Here is a 23120-nt window from a genome sequence, read left to right as displayed (position 1 = left end):
TACTGTCCCCTAACATATTTGTACACATTTATTATGTCCCCCCTCAACCTTCTCTTTTCCAGGCTGAATAGTCCTTGTTTTGCCAACCTCTCTGGGTATTGCAGTCCCTCCATTCCCTTTATTAATTTTGTTGCCCTCCTTTGTACCTTTTCAAGCTCATTTATATCCTTTCTATATATTGGGGCCCATAACTGAGCACAGTATTCCAAGTGTGGTCTGACCAGAGCTTTGTACAGTGGAAGAACAATGTTCTCATCCTTTGCAGCTATACCTCTTCTGATACATCCCATTACCCTGTTTGCCCTTACAGCAGCTTCCTGACTTTGGGCACTCCAATTTAGTTTGCTATCAATTAAGATGCCCAAGTCCTTCTCCATCTCTGAATGCCCCAATGATTTCCCATTCAGTGAGTACTGGTGACTTCCATTTTTCCTTCCCATATGTATGACCTTACATTTCTCCTCGTTAAACCTCATTTGCCATTTAATGCTCCACCTACCCAGCTTATCCAAATCCCTCTGTAGGTCTGCACTGTCCTCTTTTGTATTAATTGTTTTACATAACTTTGTGTCATCTGCAAATATTGATATTTTACTATTTATCCCGTTGACTATGTCGTTAATAAAGATATTAAATAACATTGGGCCTAGTACAGACCCCTGTGGTACTCCACTAGTGACGCTTACCCAATCTGAGTATATTCCATTTATAACCACCCTCTGCCTTCTATGCTTTAGCCAGTTAGCTACCCACTTGCAGACATTTTCCCCCAGCCCCATCATTCTCATTTTGTATACCAACCTATTATGTGGCACGCTATCGAACGCTTTTGAGAAGTCGAGATACACGACATCCATTGGTTCCCCCTGATCTACTCGAGAGCTAACCTCCTCGTAGAAGTCAATCAGGTTTGTTTGGCAGGAGCGATTCCTCATGAATCCATGTTGGTTCGGGATTAAAAGATTATTAGCATCAAGATGCTCCGTAATTGCCTCTTTAATGAAGCTTTCAAAAATTTTGCCCACAACGGACGTCAGACTCACCGGCCGATAGTTTCCGGCGTCACTTTTCGCTCCCTTTTTGAATATTGGCACTACATTCGCCTGTCGCCAATCAAGTGGTACAGACCCAGTCTCAGAGTCCTTAAATATAAGATATAACGGTCTATCACATTACTTAGTTCCCTTAGTACCCGTGGGTGTATGCCATCAGGTCCTGGTGATTTGTTCATTTTAATGTTACTGAGGCGTTTCTGTACCCCAGCTTGGGTTAGATTTGTCATACTTAGTGGAGGATTAAGCTTGTCACTTCTCATTTCTCCTGTTAGTTCTATTTCCTTTGTGAAAGTTGTCGAAAAAAAATTATTTAATAGATTAGCTTTATCCTCATCTTTCTCTATGATTTTGCCTTCCTCACTTTTTATCGCTCCAATATTATCCGATTTAATCCTTTTACTATTTGTATACGTAAAGAACAGTTTGGGATTTGATCTACTTTCCCTAGCAATACGTTTCTCTGTTTCCTCCTTCGCTATTTTTATTTGTTTTTTACAGGTTCTCGTTTTTTCCTTGTAACACATTAGTGCCTCCTTACTGTTTTCCTGTTTTAATCTCTTGAATGCCTCTTTTTTGCTATTTAACGCCCCTTTTACGTTCTTGTTCAACCATATTGGTTTCCTCTTATTTCTGGCCCTTTTATTCCCATATGGTATATACCTCTCGCACTGAGTATTCAGAATTCTTTTGAAGGTTTCCCATTTACTATTCGTATTTCCTTGATTAAGAACTTTGTCCCAGTCAATAAGTTGAAGGTTTTCTATCAGCTGATCAAACTTCGCCCTCCTAAAGTTTAATGTTTTTGTTGTTCCCTTATTGATAACCCTACTGAAGGGCATTTTGGTGTTTTCAGAAATACTGCTGATACCACTACGTCACTAGAAAGTCAGCGGGAACTTAAGGAGATAATTGTCAGGAAGAAAGTGTTTAGGTTCATGGAGAACTGGGCTGACTTCTCTGTCGGCTACAGGCTGCACCTCAATGGGGAGAAAGCAGATGTGCTGGGGAAAAAAAATGGTCAGATGGATGGAGGAGCTTTCAAACTAGGATCTGGGGGAGGGAGGGTAGCCGTGCAAATAAGGGGGTAGAATAGACAGAGTGAAACATTCAAGGAAAGTAAGGAGGCGAGTAGCAGTAATAAATGTGCTAATAGTATTAAATGTCTGCAGGCAAATGAAAGAAGTCTTGAAAACAAAATGAATGAATTAGACTCTTAGGTCAGCCGCAGATTACAGAAACCTGGTTGGATGAAAGCCATGACTTGGTGTCAAACATAGATGGTTACACTACATTCAAATGGATAGGAAAGAAAAATAGGTAGACGGGTGGGTATTTTCGTTAAAACCAACTTAAGACCTCAAGCTCAATGACGACATGGGGGGCAGTTTCGACAATGTACAGCACACATGCCCAACTCTTGGTGATTATATTTGACCCACGACACCAGAACCACCACACCTATGTGGGGCCATTATTCTGCATGGAGGACTTTGTGGGATCCATTTTACTGTATGGAAAGCTTTGTGGGGCCAATCATACTGAATGGAGGACTTTGTGGGGCCCATTATTCTGTATGGAGGACTATGTGGGGCCCATTATACTGTATACTGGTTGGTCCACAACTTTGTCCAAGTTTTTCATTTTGGCCCTCTACATGTTTTGAGCTTTACATCCCTGATGTAAAGTCAGTATGGGTAATGTACATGGAAATGGCAATAATGGAAAGCTGCTAACTGGACTTTGCTACAAGCCTCCTAATATAGCTAAACATGAAGAGGATGATATGCTGCAACAAATTAAAAAGGCAACAAAAACAAGTCATGGTCAAAAGTGTTGGATCCCTTGAAATTGTGCCAGAAAATGAAGTAATTCTCCCAGAAAATTATTGCAATTACATGTTTTATTATACACGTTTATTTCCTTTGCGGTTATTGAAACAGCACAAGAAAACAGAGAAAAAAAAGGCAAATTGAACATAATTTCACACAAAACCACATAAAATAGGTCGGACAAAATTATTGACACCTTGCCAAAATTGTGGGTAAACAACTCTGTTTCAAGCATGTGAAGCTTGTTCAAACGCAATTGTGGCAAGTAACAGGTGTGGGCAATAAGAAAATCACAACTAAAACCAGATAAAAAAGGGAGAAGTTGATTCAATCTTTGCATTGTGTGCATATGTGTGGCACACTAAGCATGGAGAAAACAGAAAAAGGAGAAGAGGACTGTCTGAGGACTTGAGAACCAAAATTGTTGAAAAATATCAATAATTTCAAGGTTATAAGTCCATCTTTTGAGATCCGGATGTTCCTCTGTCCAATGTGCAACATAATCAATAAATTTACAAACACATACAGTCAAATATGGTGGAGCTTCAAAGAGGTTTTGGGGTTGTTTTGCTGCCTCAGGTCAGGTACCTTGACTGTGTGCAAGGAATCATGAAATCTGAAGATTAGCAAAGGATTTTGGGGCACAATGTAGTGCCTAGTGTCAGAAAGTTGGGTTTGCGTGCTAGGTCATGGGTCTTCCAGCATGACAATGACCCCAAACATACTTCAAGAAGCACCCAGAAAATGGATGGAAACAAAGTGCTGGACAGTTCTGACTAGCAATGAATCCGGATCTAAATCCCATTGAACACCTGTGGAGAGATCTTAAAATTGCTGTTTGGAGAAAAACTTTAAAATTTGAAAGTCCTCAGTGGAGGATACCATCTTTTCAGTTAGCCATTAGTCAGTAAGCTTTCTAGACTACTCAGGTCTTTCATCAGGCATAGTATAACACAAAATCTGAAGAGTCACATATTTATACACAACAGGGCACAGGAATAATGCAATAGATAAGACAAGTGACGTGAAGCAGAGCTATCAGTTTCGGAAAGGGATAAGCAGTTGTGGCGGTAAATATGTGTGGACACAAGTAGATCTATTCTTTTTTTCTTTTTTTGGGTGGTGATGAGAATTCATCCTTGTTTTAAGTTTTTGCCTGGTCTCCCCTACATACAGACCCCCAGTTGGACATTTGCTACATATAATTAAGTACATTACATTAGTTGTGATGCAGCTGAAAGTCCCTGGGATCTTGTGGTCCTGATGTGAGTTGGGAATCTTTATCTTGTCCGCGGTCATTATAAATGGATGGGTTTTACGTACACAGTTGGTGAGGATAAATTTTGTAAGTTTCACCACAAAGGTGAAACTATCCTCCCGGTCAGTTTGCTTTCCCTCCCAGTACCTTTTAATTCTAACAGTGATGAGTTTCTGGGAGATTATACTTGTTCCTTTTATTTTTGGTTCTCCTTAGCTTGCCTTCTTTGCCCTATATGAATGTGTTTTTGTTTCTCATTCAGAGTTTTCATATTTTACTTCATACTTTCCTTTCCCCTTGTTGAGAGTGTTTTGCAGCCTCCTCTCTGGTTCCTCAGGAGGTATGAGAAACTCCTCAACGGCTTATTAGTTAGTTAGGTGTGTGGTGGCATTTTTAGTTGTGCAGCTAGGTTTTTTTTCTAGTTTCTACAGAGACTAGTTGGGTGTAGTTGCGGCATTCTCCCCTGTGTGGGTTCTCTGGTGGCTATCAAGATGCGCTTTCTGGTTAAAACATTTCCCACATTTTGAACATGAAAAAGGCTTCTCCCCTGTATGAGTTCTCTGGTGCTTATCAATATCTGATTTCTGGTTAAAACATTTCCCACATTCTGAACAAGAAAAAGGCTTCTCTCCTGTGTGAGTTCTCTGATGTTTGATAAGACTTGATTTCTCTGTAAAACATTTCCCACATTCTGAACATGAAAAAGGCTTCTCCCCTGTGTGAGTTTTGTGATGTTTGGTAAGAGTTGATTTCTCTGTAAAACATTTCCCACATTCTGAACAGGAAAATGGCTTTTCTCCTGTGCGAGTTCTCTGATGGTTGATAAGAGTTGATTTCTCTGTAAAATATTTCCCACATTCTGTACAGGAAAATGGCTTCTCCCCTTTGTGAGTTCTCTGATGTTTATTAAGATATGATTTGTGTCCAAAACATTTTCCACAATCTGAACATGAAAAAGGCTTTTCCCCTGTGTGAGTTCTCTGATGTTTGGTAAGATTTGATTTCTTTGCAAAAGATTTTCCACATTCTGAACATGAAAATGGCTTCTCCCCTGTGTGAGTTCTCTGATGTACAATAAGATTTGATTTCTCTGAAAAACATTTCTCACATTCTGAACAGGAAAATGGCTTCTCTCCTGTGTGAGTTCTCTGATGGTTGATAAGAGTTGATTTCTCTGTAAAATATTTCCCACATTCTGAACAGGAAAATGGCTTCTCCCCTGTGTGAGTTCTCTGATGTATACTAAGATACTGTACAAAACATTTCCCACAATCTGAACATGAAAAAGGCTTCTCCTCTGTGTGGTTTCTCTGGTGCTTAAGAAAACTAGATTTCTGGTTAAAACATTTTCCACATTCTGAACATGGAAAAGGCATCTCCCCTGTGTGAGTTCTCTGATGTATATTAAGATTTGATTTCTGGTTAAAACATTTTCCACATTCTGAACAGGAAAATGGCTTCTCCCCTGTGTGAGTTCTCTGATGTGCGATAAGATTTGATTTCTCTGTAAAACATTTACCACATTCTGAACAGGAAAATGGCTTCTCCCCTGTGTGAATTCTCTGATGTGCGATAAGATTTGATTTCTCTGTAAAACATTTACCACATTCTGAACAGGAAAAAGGCTTCTCCCCTGTGTGAGTTCTCTGGTGCCTAACAAGATCTGATTTCTGATTAAAACATCTCCCACACTTGGAACAAGAAAATCTATTCTTCGCTGTGTGAATTTTTTGAGGTTTAAGAAAAGACTTTTTGAGAGGAAAACTATTTCTATATTCTGAACGTGAAAATGGCTTCTTTGCTTTAGAAGCAGTTTGTTTTTTAATGCTTGTTTTGTGACTTTGATTTTCCTTAGTAGTCGGTAATGAATCAGAAGACAGGACCTGTATCAAAGGATCAGATGACAGATCTTTGCTGTGAAGGGATGATGGTAAATCTGGAGAAATGTCATTCATTTCAATTATATCCTGTTGGATCTGAAAATTATCTGATTTGAAAACTGAAAATGTCAGCTGTCCCTCTGATCTCCTGGTACAGACATCTGCCAAGAATAAAACCAATTATTATTTTTAATAAAAAATCCTTGAATTTTATATTTTTGAACATTTCTACTTAAACTCTCCATAAAAAAGGCAAGTTATATAAAAAAAAATTCACTTATTCACCAGGACAATGACTGTCTAATAGGAAACTTCATAGGATGGATCAGTAGAGCGAGTTCCACTGTTTTTTCATTCTGCCTCCAAAATATGGAATAAAAAGCCACCAAACAATGTTATGTAGGCGAAAATAATACCAATAAAAACTTCTACTTATTTGACAAAAAACAAGTCCCCACTCAGATCCATCATCTGTCAATGGAAAAACAGAGGTTTCCATATTACTAGTGGCTCAAAGGCTCTTGAAAAGCAACATGGCTTCCATAAACCAATCCAGCAATATCCACTCTCCCAAAGTCAGATCTCCCCCTCACTTCTGAGCTTTGCAGTAGTTTATGTGCCTAAGTCACATTCAGCATCCATGTATTTGGTATTACTATAATGAGAAGAACCCACTTAATTTACGGTGTGTGTCTCCTGGAGCACAATCTGGGCACTATGTGTTGGGTAATAAAATAGCATATTTGCAATTTTCACTCTCCAACATCCACTGCGTGCTAATTTCTGGAGAGTGACTGTAGAGTCAAAATAGTCACTTCTCCTATAAATTAATTCACTGAGGGTTATAATTTCCAAAATGGAGTCACTTTATGGGGATTTCTACTGCTTCTGCAAAAGGTGTGTCCCAACTCCTCTGGGACGTCTACTTCTCCTCCTGCTTCGACTTGTGTGAGGTCTACTTTTGACACCAGAAGCCGCCTTATTCATTCTGCAGGCGGCGCTGGTGATGGAAGAGACGTCAGAACCAGAAGCTCTGCGAGGCGCAGGCTCTGCGCAGCCACTAAGATTAGGGTTGCAGGGACCAGTAGTACCATCCAGTTTTGCAGTATGGGTGTGTGTGCTGTCCAGCTGGAATAATCTGCTCCCTACTTCAGCCATTTGGAAAGCACCGCACCCTACTAAAGCTGGAAGCATATTGCCGGAAGCTGCCAGATACAGCCTTGTTCTCCTCTGGTTCAGTCCTCTGTGCTCAGCTCCCGGCTTGTGTATTTGTTTCTGTTGTGACCTCGGCCCGTTTACTGACTACTCTTGTGTCTTCTGATTTTGTATTTTCTCTGCCCTCCTGTTCTGACCCGGCTATCTGACTATTCTTCTTCCCATGTCACTCCACAGAACAGCAGGTAACACCGTGGCCCAAGCCTAGGGGTCTCTGTGTAAGTCCAGATCCATGTAGAGAGGTTAAAGGGTGATGAGGAAAGTAATTTGTGAAATATGTAAACGGGGTAGATAAGACAAGCCTGTTCGTGGTAGCCATCTTTTGAGCTGCCAGGTGACCATGAACAGCGCCCCCAATACATTGTGTCTGCAAACTATTCCAGCAAAATCTGCATTCCTAATAGCTAAATGTCGCTCCTTCCCTTCTTAACCTGCCATGTGCCCAGACAGTAGTGTACAGCTGTATATAGGGTATTGTCAAATTCAAAAGAAGTTGGAAAATAATTTGTAAGGTCCATTTGTTTCTTATTATCCTTTGTGAAAAATTTCAAAGTTATCACCACATAAAGTGACATCTGTCAGATTTGAAAAATGGGGCCTGATCATCTGCACATTCTGCGTACGCTGTCATTTGGCTTTGTAGTTTACAGACCTGGGCAGGTAACGGTCAGCATCATCTAATCCCAGGGGGTAGGTGGATCCTCCAGGTTGTAAGTTCTATAGAAAAGGGCTTTCACAATTTCCCAAAGTAATCTGAACATTTTCGGACGGAGGAGAATGTTGTGGTCTAGCGGCAAAATGGTGATCACACGATTGTGATACAGCCGGACTACACAAACGATAAAGCAGCCACAGCCGGTGACTGAGAAGAATCTGTGACTTCTCAGTATTCAGTGATTACTACTCACCTGGGTAGTCATATGTAGAAATCTCCTCTTTACACCGCTCATCATCCCTCACATATGTCTCTGTAGTATTACTATGGGTCAGATCTTCACCCTGAAACAAATATTGTAAAAGTCACAGACAGATGGAGAAGTCACATCTATGATCAGCTCTAATCCTGCCATCTCCACCGTTCTCATTACACAAATATAAAACATAATAATGGTGGATAAAACAAGACTGAATCCAAAAATACAAAACCTTTACAGCCGTCTACACATCATAGGGGAGATCTCATGACTCCTTCTCTCCATCTACCTGATGATCCTGAGGAACATTGGGATCTTCTTGTTTACAGTCCTGTGGAAGAAGAGGATGGGGACATCTCTCTGGTGTTGTCCTCTTACTGGATAGATCTGGAGGAAACACATACAGGGACTGAATTCATTCTTTACATACAGATAATTATAGGCCGTGTGTATTTAGTCCTGTCTATTACCTGGTGATGTGAGGGGCTGGGGAACCTCCATCATGACGTTCTTGTATAGATCTTTGCGTCCTTCTAAATACTCCCACTCCTCCATGGAAAAATAGACGGCGACATCCTGACACCTTATAGGAACCTGACACACACAATGATACCGTCATCTCCCCGATCCCTTCATAGTGTTACTGTATAATGTCCCATCATTCCCAGCAGTGTCACCTCTCCAGTCAGCAGCTCAATCATCTTGTAGGCGAGTTCTAGGATCTGGTCATTGATGTCCTCATGTATCAGGGGGTGAGGTGGAGGCCCCGTGATTAATCTCTGGTTATGGAGAGACACAGTAATAAATCTCACTCCAGACATTTCCAGAGTTCTCACCTCTCCAGTTCTGTCCATCTGTTATTTCCATAGATAAGAATGATGTAATGTGACGTCATCAGAATCTCTCACCTCTCCAGTAAGCCGGAAGAGGATCTCTAGGGTGAGGTGTAATATCCTCTCCGCCATCTTGTCTCTGTCCATATCCATCTTTGATGGGTAAATCAGAAAAATTTTCTTATATAGAAGATCTTCACTGAGAGGATCCGATATTGTAGAGACCTGAAGGAGAAAAAGATAAGCTGATGGAACATTATAAAAATCCTGTGTAATAATACAACTATTGGAGATAATGAGAGGAAACATATAAGGAGATTTATTATTTTACAGTATTTAGTTTTCTTCTTTATATCTAGTAATAAAACCTTTATATTTTAGGACACATACAACAAGCAGTTTCTTCCTTGGAGTCTGCAGCTGAATACGTTTCTCATAGACGCACTGTCAGGGAAATATTGAGAAAATATTAACAATTTCTCCCAAACCCCTCTTAAACAGTGTATAATATTTCGTCAAACCCCATTAATGCGGATACAACATCATAGTATAGAGCAAGTATATATACAAATTGAAGAGAGGCGACACCTACTAGCCTCCTGGATGGTATTCAAAGGTAGGAATTCAAAAGTGTGGAGATATGGTGACACTGGTTACTTGGGTCTGCAGAAAAGAGCAGAGAGTGGCAGACTCAGAGTTATCAGCTGAGAGGGACTGTGGAGGCAGAGATAGACCGAATAGAGCTGGACGTAGCATACCTGTGACCCCTAGTTCCTGGTTATAAGGTGGTACTGCACGTAGTGGCTTAGAGGAACGCGGTGTCCACCGCTAGTTCCTGGTGCTGTGAGCGTTGTCAGGGGCAGGATGGTATCAGCTGACCAATTGCCACCAATCCCGCAGTGCTGTGTAGTGTGCACTTCGGAAGTGCACGTGTGACGTCACCGGAAGTGACGCGTTGCTCCCAGGAAGCTGTGCGTTCCGCAGGCTGGTGTAAATGCGTTCCAGTGAGCCGGAAGTTTGAGTGCCAGGGAGAGAGAATGTGCGTTGCACCAGTATAGAGCATAAGACCCAATGGGCATGAGGCAGAGCCTTTGTTGGAGTGGAGAAGGATCCAGGAGAGGGGACAAGAGTGTGCCAGAGAGGAATAATCTGCAATAAAGGATACAATATATGAGTAGGATATGGAGATCAAAACATGTATATTATTGACCTATTCAAATTGAAGACCACATTTCCAAATGTCAAATACATTTCAACATAGGGTCACATAAAATCCCTGGGTGACAAGTTTCTCTATACCAATTGTTCAATGAGAACCAAACTCCAATCATAAAAAAACCTTATATAAAAAGCCAGTAGTTCATAGTCCCTATTAAGGCCTTTCGACTCTAAGAACTGTAATTCATGAATCCAGTAGGCTTATCTACGTTTGAGAAGGCTCACTCGGTCGCTTCCCCGACGTGGTGTCAAAACTTGTTCCAATAACTGGTATTTGAATTGAGAAATACTATGTCCTGCCGTGATAAACTGTTGGGGAATGGGTAACATTAGGTTTTTGCACCAAATTGTGGACTTGTGCTTTGAAATCCTATCCATTATGGGCTGTGTCGTCTCCCCCACATAGATTCGGCCGAATGCACATTTAATAAGATATACCACATATGAACTGTCACATGTAAAGTACCCTTTGATGTTGTATATTTTGCCAGTTTGTGGGTGATGAACAATGCTACCCCTGAGGACATTGTTGCATTGACGACATTGGAGACATGGGAATGTGCCCATTTTGGGATTCTGCAAAAAACATTGTTTAGGACCTAGGTACGCTGCGCCCAAATCGGCACATACCAGAGAGTCTCTAATATTGGTTGCTCTCTTAAAACACGGTAGGAAGGGTTGTTGGAACGCAGGGATCGTGGAATAACCGGTTTGTAAGATGTTCCTGTGTTTCCTAATGGTTTTATGTAAGATGTAGGCGAAGGGCTGTAACGTGTGAACAAAGGGGATTCTGTCCTTCTGTCCTGTTTGGACGATCAGTTCTGGAATTCGACGCCTGGGGATGCAAGAAGCTAGGTGGATAGCCTCGTTCAGTGAATTTGGTCGACATTTCTTGTAACCTCTGATTGCGGATAGTTTCACTGGACACAATCCGTTTGACCCTCTGAAATCGTGATGTAGGTATAGATTTCTTCATCGACCTTGGATGATTGCTAGAAAAGTGTAATAGGCCATTGAGATCGGTGGGCTTGGAATAGTGGTCAGTTAGGTGGCCCTGTGTATCCTTGATCACCATGGTATCAAGGAAACTAACACGGCTTGAATCATATGTCATGGTGAAGCGTCTTGAAACCACAGACGTTTAATGTTGTGGGATTGATTGCATCAGATAAATGTCTTCTAATACATTTTTTTTAGCGACTCTGACGTGCATCCCACATATTATAGTTTACTCACTATACATTCTATTAAATGCACTGCTCAAAAAAATAAAGGGAACACTCAAATAACACATCCTAGATCTGAATGAATGAAATATTCTCATTGAATACTTTATTCTGTACAAAGTTGAATGTGCTGACAACAAAATCACACAAAAATCATCAATGGAAATCAAATTTATTAACCAATGGAGACCTGGATTTGGAGTCACCCCCAAAATTAAAAGTGGAAAAACACACTACAGGCTGATCCAACTTTGATGTAATGTCCTTAAAACAAGTCAAAATGAGGCTCAGTATTGTGTGTGGCCTCCACGTGCCTGTATGTCCTTCCTACAACGCCTGGGAATTCTCCTGATGAGGTTCCGCAAACTCCTGGACAGTCTGTGTTGTAACGTGACGTTGGTGGATGGAGCAAGACATGACCCAGCTTTCGTCCTTCTCCATCACAGCAACATCCCTTTAAAAACATATAAAAACTCGATACTGAGACTCTTGATCACGTCTGCTAGAGCATGTATTCCCTCGCTATGGAAAAGTAACACTATCCCGACAATCTCACTATGGTTCTCCAAAATAAATGAGATTATGTTAAGGGAGGAGCTCACCTACACGATCAATAACTCCCATGATAAATTTTATAAAACATGGTCCTACTGGAGTTTAAATCTTCCGCTGATAACTTTCCCCTATGAGGTCAAGGTAAAGTCTATACTTCAGGAGCCTCTCTGACGTTACCCTAACCCTTTTACCCATACATCCCTTCCCCCACTTCCCTTTGTCTTTCTGTATATTTGTGTTTTTGGTTTTAACTACTCGTTTTTTCTTTTATAACCCTTATTTGTTAACCAACATGAATATGTAATGACTTAATGTTTAAGTCAGAGTCACCACGCTGGTATATCCTAAAACACATTGAACCAATGTTCTACCAGCGACTCTACTTTGGATTGTGTTAACTTCTTTCATTTTGTTTTCAAATGTTTTGGAAATACTGGTTATTGTTATGGTTATGTGGTCATGTTTGACCTACTACTTGTTACACAACTAGTACCCGGCGTTTGTATTTGTATTTCCTTTTCAAAACTTAATAAAGATAAATTTATGAAGGATAACCAAGTCACAATGCGTTTGATATTTGTTTCTTGAAAAAAAAACTAGGTGAAAGTTTTCCGCCTTTTTGGATACAAAACTCAAACAAAATATGTAAAAGAATTTACAAAGTCTGGAGGATGGATCTGAGACATCGAAAAAACTAAGTTTGAAAGAGATATCAAAGACGAGTCAAATTCAATTTACACATGGAAATGAAAAACCAAGAGCTACTGTTCTGAAATACAGGTCGCACAATAAATTCAAAGGAAATAGAGGAGAGCGGAGGTCAGCTTCACAAATCCTAATGTGTCCATGGGTTCCTCTAATTATAATTCTCTGAGGACTTATCTGATGTATCAGTGGGATCAACTAAAGACAGATGGAACAAAAATAAATTCTCAAGTATTCCCCACAATTCAGCACAAAACAACAGGCCGGAAGAAAGCTCAAATGTGACCGGACATGTGCGTTCCATGCTGGAGTGCATCACGGTCTCCTATCTGCGAATGCGCATGTCCGGAAGCATGCGTTCCACGCTGGATCGCATAATGGTTTTGGATTGCATACCACCAACATAGAAAAGTCCTATCTCTGAGATCAGCGTCATGGGAGACTAAAAACAAGTATTTCACATCCTCCCATCATGCAATAGGCACGTAGATCTACTTTATCACTACATAAAATATGGGATGATGGCCCACAGTATATTCCTAAATGATCACATTAGACCCCCATTGCATAATTAGAGATACACAAGGATCATCACATTTGCTAGTTACTAAATAGTATATGTAGGATATAACTGATAAGAAATAATTCTGATATAGAAGCTCAGATATCTCGATGACGTACAATAATATGTGAACTCCAATCACTGGGAACTGAGTAGCAATGAATAGAGTATAAAATCCAAAATGTAATCCGGAATGGGGCTGTATTCACACAAAACAAGCATAGGAAATTGGCTCATTCAGTCCCTTAGGGTCTAGTCAATCCAGTCTGGAAATCCACTCACTTTCCTTTTTGAGGATATATCTATTGTGATCACCTCCTATCACATTGGGTTTAACCACATCAATGATACAAAAGGAGATGTCTCTGGTTTCACCTCGATGTACACTATTCATGTGTCTCGCTAATCGGGTGTCCTGACCATGGTATATGTCATTCAAATGCCCCCCACCCTCCTCCTAGACTCCCTCTTGGTCTTGCCTACATAATCTGTCCAAACACAAAAAATAAAACAAGAACCGGCAACTTTGTACGGGGAAGACAATTGGTCCAGGAATAGTGTACCGATGTCATACAATAAAGAAGTACGTTTTACGGACCGGTGAGTGCTACCCTTTCTTCTTATTTGCTTACATGTTACCTACATAATCTAGGGGGCAGGTGCATGTGGCCATATATACAAGTCCTGAGGTTTTACAGTTGGAATAACCCCTCTGAAAAAAGTTTTTACTCGTGGAGGAACTCGAGAAAGATTTACATGGTCTCATCCAATTACATGTACAACATTCTCCACATCTAAAGAAACCACAGATTCTTCTATCTAGCCAAGTCCCCTTGGGTGCAGTTTTTTGGTAGAAACTATGCACTAAACGGTCCCTAATTGACCAACCCTTTCTGAAAGTTATTGTGGGAGTAGATCACACAGCACCCTCCGAGCTGGGTCGGCCACAAGTATATCCCAGGTCACTCTGATTGTCATAAGTTTTTCTTACTCGTGCTACCCCATCTTTTTCTTGGTCTCTTGGTTAGGTATGGAGGAGTCTGTTTCTCCCATTTTTCTGCAAACGATGATGTGGAATCCAAAATGTACCATGAGTACCCTATAATCCCTTAATCTGGTGTTCAGGTCTATTGCCAGTATATTCTATTGCCAGTATATTAAAATCTGTGACATTATGGCAGTACCTTCTCAACCATAAAAATTGACCCTTGGGTATTCCTCTTTTTATGGGGATGGGGTGGTGGCTATTCCACTTCAATAGTTTATTAGTGCTTGTAGGTTTATGGTAGATGAGTGTTCCTAGGGTCCCATCCCGTTCTATCTAGATTAGTACATCCAGGAAAGTCAACTGGTTATAATTAAACTCCGATGTAAATCTCAGGCCGACTCTATTGATGTTCAGTTCTCTGACAAATTCAAAAGATTGTTCACTCGTCCCTGACCAGATGATTAAAATGTAGTCTATATATTTGTACAATACCCCAATATATGAATGCCATCACTTATGATCATCCCTGAATATTGTGGATTCCTCCCACCAGCCAAGGAATAGGTTAGCATACGAGGGGGCACAAGGGCTCCCCATCGCAGTACCACTGAGCTGGTGGAAGTACTTCCTGTCAAAAATAAATAAGTTATGAGTAAAAGTTAATTTTAGAAGATCCTCCATGAAGTCATTATGTCTGCTACACTCTATTGATCTCGATTTCAATAAACGTCTTACTCCTCTGATACCATCATCATGTGGTATATTACTGTACAAAGCCTCGATATCTAGTGAGGCCTGCTCCCCTACATGCATGTATACATGCTCGAGGGTCTACATGTAGGGGAGCAGCCAAAGGGAAAACCAACTCCAGAGGGATTATTCCAACTGCAGGACCTCAGGCGGTACTGGGAGAACATTACACTGTGTGGGGGCATTACACATACTACATAAGGGGCATAATAGGGGCATTACAATGTGTGGGGCATCATACATACTGCATAAGGGGCATAATGGGGGCATTACACTGTGTGGGGGGCATCATACATACTGCACAAGGGGCATAATGGGGGCATTACACTGTGTGGGGGGCATCATACGTACTGCATAAGGGGCATAATGGGGGCATTACACTGTGTGGGGCATCATACATACTACATAAGGGGCATAATGGGGGCATTACACTGTGTGGGGGCATCATACATACTACATAAGGGGCATAATGCATTACAATGTGTGGGGCATCATACATACTGCACAGGGGGCATAATGGGGGCATTATACTGTGTGGGGGCATCATACATCCTGTATAAGGGGCATAATGGGGGCATTACACTGTGAGGGGGCATCATACATACTACATAAGGGGCATAATGCATTACAATGTGTGGGGCATCATACATACTGCACAAGTGGCATAATGGGGGCTTTACACTGTGAGGGGGCATCATACATCCTGCATAAGGGGCATAATGGGGGCATTACACTGTGTGGGGGCATCATACATCCTGCATAAGGGGCATAATGGGGGCATTACACTGTGTGGGGGCATCATACATACTGCATAAGGGGCATAATGGGGGCATTACACTGTGTGGGGGCATCATACATACTGCATAAGGGGCATAATGGGGGCATTACACTGTGTGGGGGCATCATACATCCTGCATACGGGGCATAATGGGGGCATTACACTGTGGGGGCATCATACATCCTGCATAAGGGGCATAATGGGGGCATTACACTGTGTGGGGGCATCATACATCCTGCATAAGGGGCATAATGGGGGCATTACACTGTGTGGGGGCATCATACATCCTGCATAAGGGGCATAATGGGGGCAGTACACTGTGTGGGGGGCATCATACATCCTGCATAAGGGGCATAATGGGGGCATTAAACTGTGTGGGGGCATCATACATCCTGTATAAGGGGCATAATGGGGGCATTACACTGTGTGGAGGCATCATACATCCTGCATAAGGGGCATAATGGGGGCATTACACTGTGGGGGGCATCATACATCCTGCATAAGGGGCATAATGGGGGCATTACACTGTGTGGGGGCATCATACATCCTGCACAAGGGGCATAATGGGGTCATTACACTGTGTGGGGGCATCATACATCCTGCACAAGGGGCATAATGGGGTCATTACACTGTGTGGGGGCATCATACATCCTGCATAAGGGGCATAATGGGGGCATTACACTGTGTGGGGGGCATCATACATACTGCATAAGGGGCATTACACTGTGTGGGGGCATCATACATCCTGTATAAGGGGCATAATGGGGACATTACACTGCGTGGGGGCATCATACATCCTGCATAAGGGGCATAATGGGGGCATTACACTGTGTGGGGGGCATCATACATACTGCATAAGGGGCATTACACTGTGTGGGGGCATCATACATCCTGTATAAGGGGCATAATGGGGACATTACACTGCGTGGGGGCATCATACATCCTGCATAAGGGGCATAATGGGGGCATTACACTGTGTGGGGGCATCATACATCCTGCATAAGGGGCATAATGGGGGCATTACACTGTGGGGGGGCATCATACATCCTGCATAAGGGGCATAATGGGGGCATTACACTGTGGGGGGGCATCATACATCCTGTATAAGGAGCATAATGGGGGCATTACACTGTGTGGGGGCATCATACATCCTGCATAAGGGGCATAATGGGGGCATTACACTGTGTGGGGAGCATCATACATCCTGCATAAGGGGTATAATGGGGGGCATTACACTGTGGGGCATCATACATCCCGCATAAGGGCATAATGGGAGCATTACACTGTGGGGGGCAGTAAAGGGGTCCTGTACTATGAGAACAATACGTTTCCTCCCTTCCTGTCTCCATAGTTGGGTCGTATGTATCTATTACAGGAAACAGAACAAAAACCTTATGATTCTTATAAAGGGGCAACACAAGACCCCAAAAGAGTCTCGGTGCTGAAGGGGTTAATGCCCCCTGCGCCCAGTAATGGGGAATCTCCACATATCTCCACCTGCAGAGCCGCCACCACATATATGGCTGCTCTGTGCGCCCAGGAGCTGTGATGAGGTCACAGGAGGGGAGGAGTCAGGGGTCACATGATCAGGGCCTCAGTGGATGCAGGACTCTGCTGTGCTGGTTGTCATGGTGCTGGATGAGCTGAAGTTTATGTGTGGGGTCAGGAGGGGTTTACAGTGTGGATGTAGCAGAGCCGCGTGTGTACGAGGTGTACGGAGCGGAGCCGCGCGTGTACGAGGCGTGCGGAGCCGCGCGTGTACGTTGCGTACGGAGCGGAGCCGCGCGTGTACGTTGCGTACGGAGCGGAGCCGCGCGTGTACGAGGCGTACGGAGCGGAGCCGCGCGTGTACGAGGCGTACGGAGCGGAGCCGCGCGTGTACGTGGCGTACGGAGCGGAGCCGCGCGTGTACGAGGCGTACGGAGCGGAGCCGCGCGTGTACGAGGCGTACGGAGCGGAGCCGCGCGTGTACGAGGCGTACGGAGCGGAGCCGCGCGTGTACGGGGCGTACGGAGCGGAGCCGTGCGTGTACGGGGCGTACGGAGCGGAGCCGCGCGTGCACGAGGCGTACGGAGCGCAGCCGCGCGTGCACGAGGCGTACGGAGCGCAGCCGCGTGTGTCCGAGGCGTGCGGAGCCGCACGTGTACGAGGCGTACAGAGCGGAGCCGCGCGTGCACGAGGCGTACGGAGCGGAGCCGCGCGTGCACGAGGCGTACGGAGCGGAGCCGCGCGTGCACGAGGCGTACGGAGCGGAGCCGCGCGTGCACGAGGCGTACGGAGCGCAGCCGCGCGTGCACGAGGCGTACGGAGCGCAGCCGCACGTGTACGAGGCGTGCGGAGCCGCGTGTGTACGAGGCGTACGGAACGGAGCTGCGCGTGTACGAGATGTACGGAGCCCAGCCGCGTGTGTACGAGGTGTACGGAGCGGAGCCGCGTGCACGAGGCGTACGGAGCGCAGCCGCACGTGTACGAGGCGTGTGGAGCCGCGCGTGTACGAGGCGTACGGAACGGAGCTGCGCGTGTACGAGATGTACGGAGCCCAGCCGCGTGTATGAGGTGTACGGGGCGGAGCAGCGCGTGTACGAAATGTACGGAGCAGAGCCGCGCGTGTACAAGGTTTACGGAGCGGAGCCACACGTGTATTAGGTTACGGAGCAGAGCCGCGCATGTGTACGAGGCGTATGGACTCCGGCGATGACACCGCACCTTTCCAGGGACATGACAGCTGATCAGTACAGCTGTCACGTGCCCCTAACAGCCACAGGTGCAGTTGCGATCCATCCATGGCTGTTAACATGTTACAGGGAATTTGTCACCCCTGGGACCTATCTGACCTCTAATATTGGGATCCAGGTGATAGAAGTATGAATCTATACTCACCTGTATGTCCCATATTAGAGGTCTATTTGCTGTGTAATAGCTTTTTATTAAATTAGTTTTGGCAAGCTTCACGCCTATTAGCTTCCTTTCCTTATCCCCCCTCCTCCCCTGCTCGTCACAGGGGCCTGTGACGTGCAGTTCCCGGCCGGATCCCGCGCCTGCGCAATTTGCCCTGTATGGACGGCGCTCTTCTTCCTGCCATCTGTGTAGCCAGGTGGAGCAGGAAACTTGTGCGCAGGCGCCGGTGAGTCACAATTGTGAAATTGCACTTTTTTTGCAATTTCACCACACTTTGAATTATTTTCCTGTTTTCCAGTACACAATATGGTAAAACCAATGGTGTTGTTCAAAAGTACAACTCGTCTTGCAAAAAACAAACCCTCACATGGCCATTGACGGAACAATAAAACATTTATGGCTCTGGAGAGAAAGGGAGCAAAAAACGAAATGGAGAAGCCCAAAGTGGTAAAGGGGTTAATATCAAATAATTATAAAAAAAAAAAATAGAAAAGCGTTAGAAAATATTTGTTTTTATTTCTTTCATATAGGAATCGAAGAAAACCAGCGTATGGATCTTTTCCAGCCTGGGTGCCGGGTTATCTGGGCCCATCCATCCAGTGTTGTTCATATGGTGCGAAATCCCTTCCCAGATCCCCTGAATTCCTACCTGGGATGTAAATTCCCTCAGGACCGACCCGCTGAATTCACGTCTTATCAATGAACATTTACATTTTGTTCATATTTATCCGGAACTTTTCGAAAACCGTTTAAATGGTTAACATTTCTGATTAATTCTATCATTTATTTCAGTTAAATGTACAATATAGATTTTTGGCAATGTTCACACTCTGCATCTGAGGCTGAATGGTCCACAATGTACATTATATAATCATTGTCATAGATCATTTTATAGAGAAATTCATAAACATTTTGAAATATAATAAATAGATAGTGTGGAGACATGAGGGTCAGTGGGTGGTCTCATCTTTAGAAAACCATATGGACCACGGCTCACCCCACTGAACGCCCGCTCTCCTTTCCCGTGGACACTACTCAGACCAGACAGGGTGAGGGTAACACAGTGCGCCAATAACTTATTGCACCAACACCAGCCGGTCACATACAATACAGCCCCAGCAAGTACATAAGATTGTGCAGATGACATAATCTCACCTTTCCGCTGGCTCTGAGCAGCTGTGACTTTGGAGCGTCCAGGGCCGACTATCCCAACTTCTGGCCGGCAACCAGGGAGGAGGTAGCGGCAAGCTTAGGAAGCTGAGTGAGTGCAGTGAGGTACATAGCCAGGTGACCTGATTGTCTCAACCTGGATTCTCCAGCGTCTTTGAGGGGTCAGTGATGATCAGTGGAGCAGATCTGTGTTCCTCCAGCTGGTCGGTGGCTTGCTGTAGAGTGTGTGGGAAAAGAGGCAGATGCTACTTTTCTAGGTCACACCTCATATTCAGGTATTTTCCCACTGGATTGGGAGAAGGTCGTCTCTCATTGCTCCAGTGTTCATAGTTTGTCCTTCAATATTTGCAGAACAACCTTGAACTCACTAATACAATAGGTAGACAGCAAAACTAACAATGATCAATCTGTCAGTTAGCATGTGCCTTTGTTCCACGATGACAGCAGGACAATAAGCTGCAGGGGGCGCTATAATCTGTACACAGCAGCCATTCAAGATTCCAACAATTATTTACATCTACAACTAGAGTCACCAACAATAGCTCATGTCCCTGTGCCGACTGACTAATTGCATTTGGCAGAATTAAGAAGAAATGCTGGGTCCTCACATAGATATATATATATAAATATTCAACTATATACAGTATATATAGATATGGACATAAAGTTCAAGTACAGTTGAAACCAGAAGTTTACATACACTATATAAAAAGACACATCTGCATGTTTTTCTCAATATCTGACATGAAATCAGAATAAACCTTTCCCGTTTTAGGTCAATTAGGATTACCATAATTTATAATATTTGCCAAATGCCAGAATAATGAGAGAGAATGTTTTAAGGAATTTTTATTATTTACTGCAAAGTCAAAAGATTCCATACAGTACATTTCATTAGTATTTTGTACCATTGCCCTTAAACTGAATGATTTATGTCAAGCGTTTGGAATATCTTTCCACAAGCTTCTCACAATAGTTGGTCGGAATTTGGGCCCATTCCTCCTAACAAAACTGATGTAACTGATCCTGGTTTGTAGGTCGCCTTGCTCGCACCTGCCTTTTCAGCTTTGCCCATAAATTTTAAATAGGATTGAGATCAGGGCTTTGTGATGGCCACTCCAAAACATTGACTTTGTTATTCTTAAGCCACTCTCTTACCATTTTGGCAGTATGCTTCGGGTCATTGTCCATTTGGAAGACCCATTTCCGCCCAAGCTTTAACTTCCTGGCTGATGTCTTGAGATGTTGCTTCAGTATTGCCACATAATCTTCTTTTCTCATGATACCATCTATTTTGTGAAGTGCACCAGTCCCTCCTGCAGCAAAAAAAATCTACAACATGATGCTGCCACCCCCGTTTTACAGTTGGGATGGTGTTCTTATGCTTCCAAGCTTCTCCCCTTTTCCTCCAAACGTAACGATGGTCATTAAGCCCAAAAAGTTCTATTTTAGTTTCATCAGACCACAGGACATGTCTCCAAAAATTAAATGAGTTGTCCAGTACTTTTTACTATGGCCCAAATGTATTTACCCTGTTAAGATAAGGGTTTTTGTAAATACTTTTCGTTGTCGTTCTGACCTGTGAGCGGCGCTATCGCTGGCCACTCTCAAGCATCACGTGACCCCCAACTGCAGCCGGCTCTTCCTTCTGCTGATGTCACGTCAAGTGAGGTGAGACATCAGTGACAAGGTCCCCGCATTGGATAACGGGCTGTGGGCAGGGTTACCCTGCGAGTCGCACCCAGCATCCACTGCACGCTTTCCCAATGAGGAGAGGGAAAGTGCGCGGTGGATGCTGGGTGTGACGCTCGGGGTAACCCCACCCACAGCCCATCACTCACTGTGGAGCGCAGCACTGAGTCACGCCCGGCTGCAGCCAGAATTTGACGTGACATCAGTGGATGTCAGAGCCGGCTGCAGCCGGGGGTCACCAGAGCGGCCAAAAGGACAACGAAAGGTATTTACAAAAACCCTTATCTGAACAGGGTAAATACATTGGGGGATATTTGGGCCATAGTAAAAAGTACTGGACATCTTTAAGGTCTTTGCTACTGTGCAGATTTGCTAACATTAATCTGGCTCTTTTATGTTTCTTTTGCAGTAATGGCTTCTTCCTGGCAGAGTGGCCTTTCAGCCCATGTTGATACAGTACTCATTTCACTGTGGATATTGACACAATCTTACCAGCTTCCGTCATCATCTTCACAAGGTCTTTTGCTTTTGTCCTTGGGTTGATATGCACATGTCGGACCAAAGCAAGTTCATCTCTGGGACACAGAACCAGTCTCCTTCCTGAGCGGTATGATGGCTGGACATTCCCATCTTGTTTGTACTTGCGTATAATTGTTTGTACAGATGAACGAGGCACCTTGAGGTATCTTGAAATTGTACCCAAGGATGAGCCAGACTTGTGCAAGTCCACAATTCTCTTCCTGATATCTTGGCTTATTTCTTTAGACTTTCCCATGATGCTACACAAAGAAGCAGTGTCTTTCAGGTGTGCATTAAAATACAGCCACAGATGTGTCTCTAATTAACTTTGCAGTAAGTAATAAAAATGCCATAAAACATTCTCGCTTCCTCATTATTCTGGCATTTGACAAATATTATAAATTATGGTAATCCTAATTGACTTAAAACGGGAAAGGTTTATTCTGATTTCATATCAGATATTGAGAAAAACATGCATATGTGTCTTTTTATATAGTGTATAGAAACTTCTGGTTTCAACTGTACATAGAACTTTATTCACACAGATACAGTTGAAACCAGAAGTTGGGCCCCGCTTTATGTATAATTTGATCTCATTGTTTCCTTATTGTCTTAATTAATTCACTTAGACGGGCATTTTATAGGTAGCTTTTAGACGGGTAGCTACCTTCTGTCCTCGAATCATCATGATTTTATTATGTCTTGCTAATATCTTAGGCCTAATATATCAGGCCTTCTTGCCCCTTTTGGGGGCATGATTAATTTTTACATATTACTGACTTAGACATGTAAACATTAGTTTATCTTAGATCTCTTGCTATGAATTTTTATATATTTTTAATCATGATGTCCATTAGATACATATATACCCGCAATTATGTGCTCACTTGCCCTATATTGATTATTTTATATTGATATGCTGTTCTCCAGCACATGTCACTTTATCTTAGTATGCCTGTGCACTTGTCACTTTATCTTAGTATCCCTGTGCACTTGTCACTTTATCTTAGTATCCCTGTGCACTTGTCACTTTATTAAAATGCCTATTGATTTTCACATATGTGTTATTTGCTGT

The 23120-nt window shown here is 43.2% G+C and overlaps 2 protein-coding genes across 5 annotated transcripts in view; both read right to left on the bottom strand.

The window, feature by feature from the left end:
- LOC141191618 (uncharacterized) overlaps positions 1–17322 on the bottom strand; it is a 302307-nt gene extending 284985 nt beyond the window's left edge. Inside the window, exon 1 of the mRNA XM_073661545.1 lies at positions 17260–17322. The gene's annotated coding sequence lies outside the window, so the exon portion shown is untranslated. The remainder of the gene's footprint in view (positions 1–17259) is intronic.
- LOC141191615 (uncharacterized) lies at positions 3291–10140 on the bottom strand. Of its 4 annotated transcripts, XM_073661540.1 has the most exons (9): positions 9743–10140; positions 9577–9647; positions 9375–9428; positions 9060–9209; positions 8829–8930; positions 8622–8745; positions 8441–8538; positions 8146–8236; positions 3291–6183 (listed from the first exon to the last, which is right to left on the bottom strand). In XM_073661540.1, the coding sequence occupies exons 4-9, from the start codon at positions 9135–9137 to the stop codon at positions 4577–4579; spliced, it is 2100 nt and encodes a 699-aa protein (XP_073517641.1). In that variant the 5' UTR covers positions 9138–9209; positions 9375–9428; positions 9577–9647; positions 9743–10140; the 3' UTR covers positions 3291–4576. The 4 variants fall into 4 exon arrangements, with proteins under 4 accessions (XP_073517641.1, XP_073517640.1, XP_073517643.1 ...); XM_073661539.1 differs by lacking the exon at positions 9375–9428; XM_073661542.1 differs by lacking the exons at positions 9375–9428; positions 9577–9647.
- Positions 17323–23120: the final 5798 nt, after the last annotated feature.

The sequence above is a fragment of the Phyllobates terribilis genome, unplaced genomic scaffold (genome assembly GCF_046119375.1).
Source record: "Phyllobates terribilis strain yellow unplaced genomic scaffold, ASM4611937v1 Scaffold_49__1_contigs__length_9717188, whole genome shotgun sequence".
Classification (NCBI taxonomy): Eukaryota; Metazoa; Chordata; class Amphibia; order Anura; family Dendrobatidae; genus Phyllobates; species Phyllobates terribilis.
Note: the sequence above shows the minus strand (reverse complement) of the source record. Positions and strands in the feature narration are given on the sequence as shown.

Coding starts and splice junctions, on each gene's coding strand:
- LOC141191615 (XM_073661540.1), bottom strand. CDS start 9,137: ATGGATATGGACAGAGACAAGATGGCGGAGAGGATATTACACCTCACC. Junction 8,931..9,059: donor TCTTCCGGCTTACTGGAGAG/GTGAGAGATTCT, acceptor CTCCATAACCAG/AGATTAATCACGGGGCCTCC. Junction 6,184..8,145: donor TTCTACATATGACTACCCAG/GTGAGTAGTAAT, acceptor TATTCTTGGCAG/ATGTCTGTACCAGGAGATCA.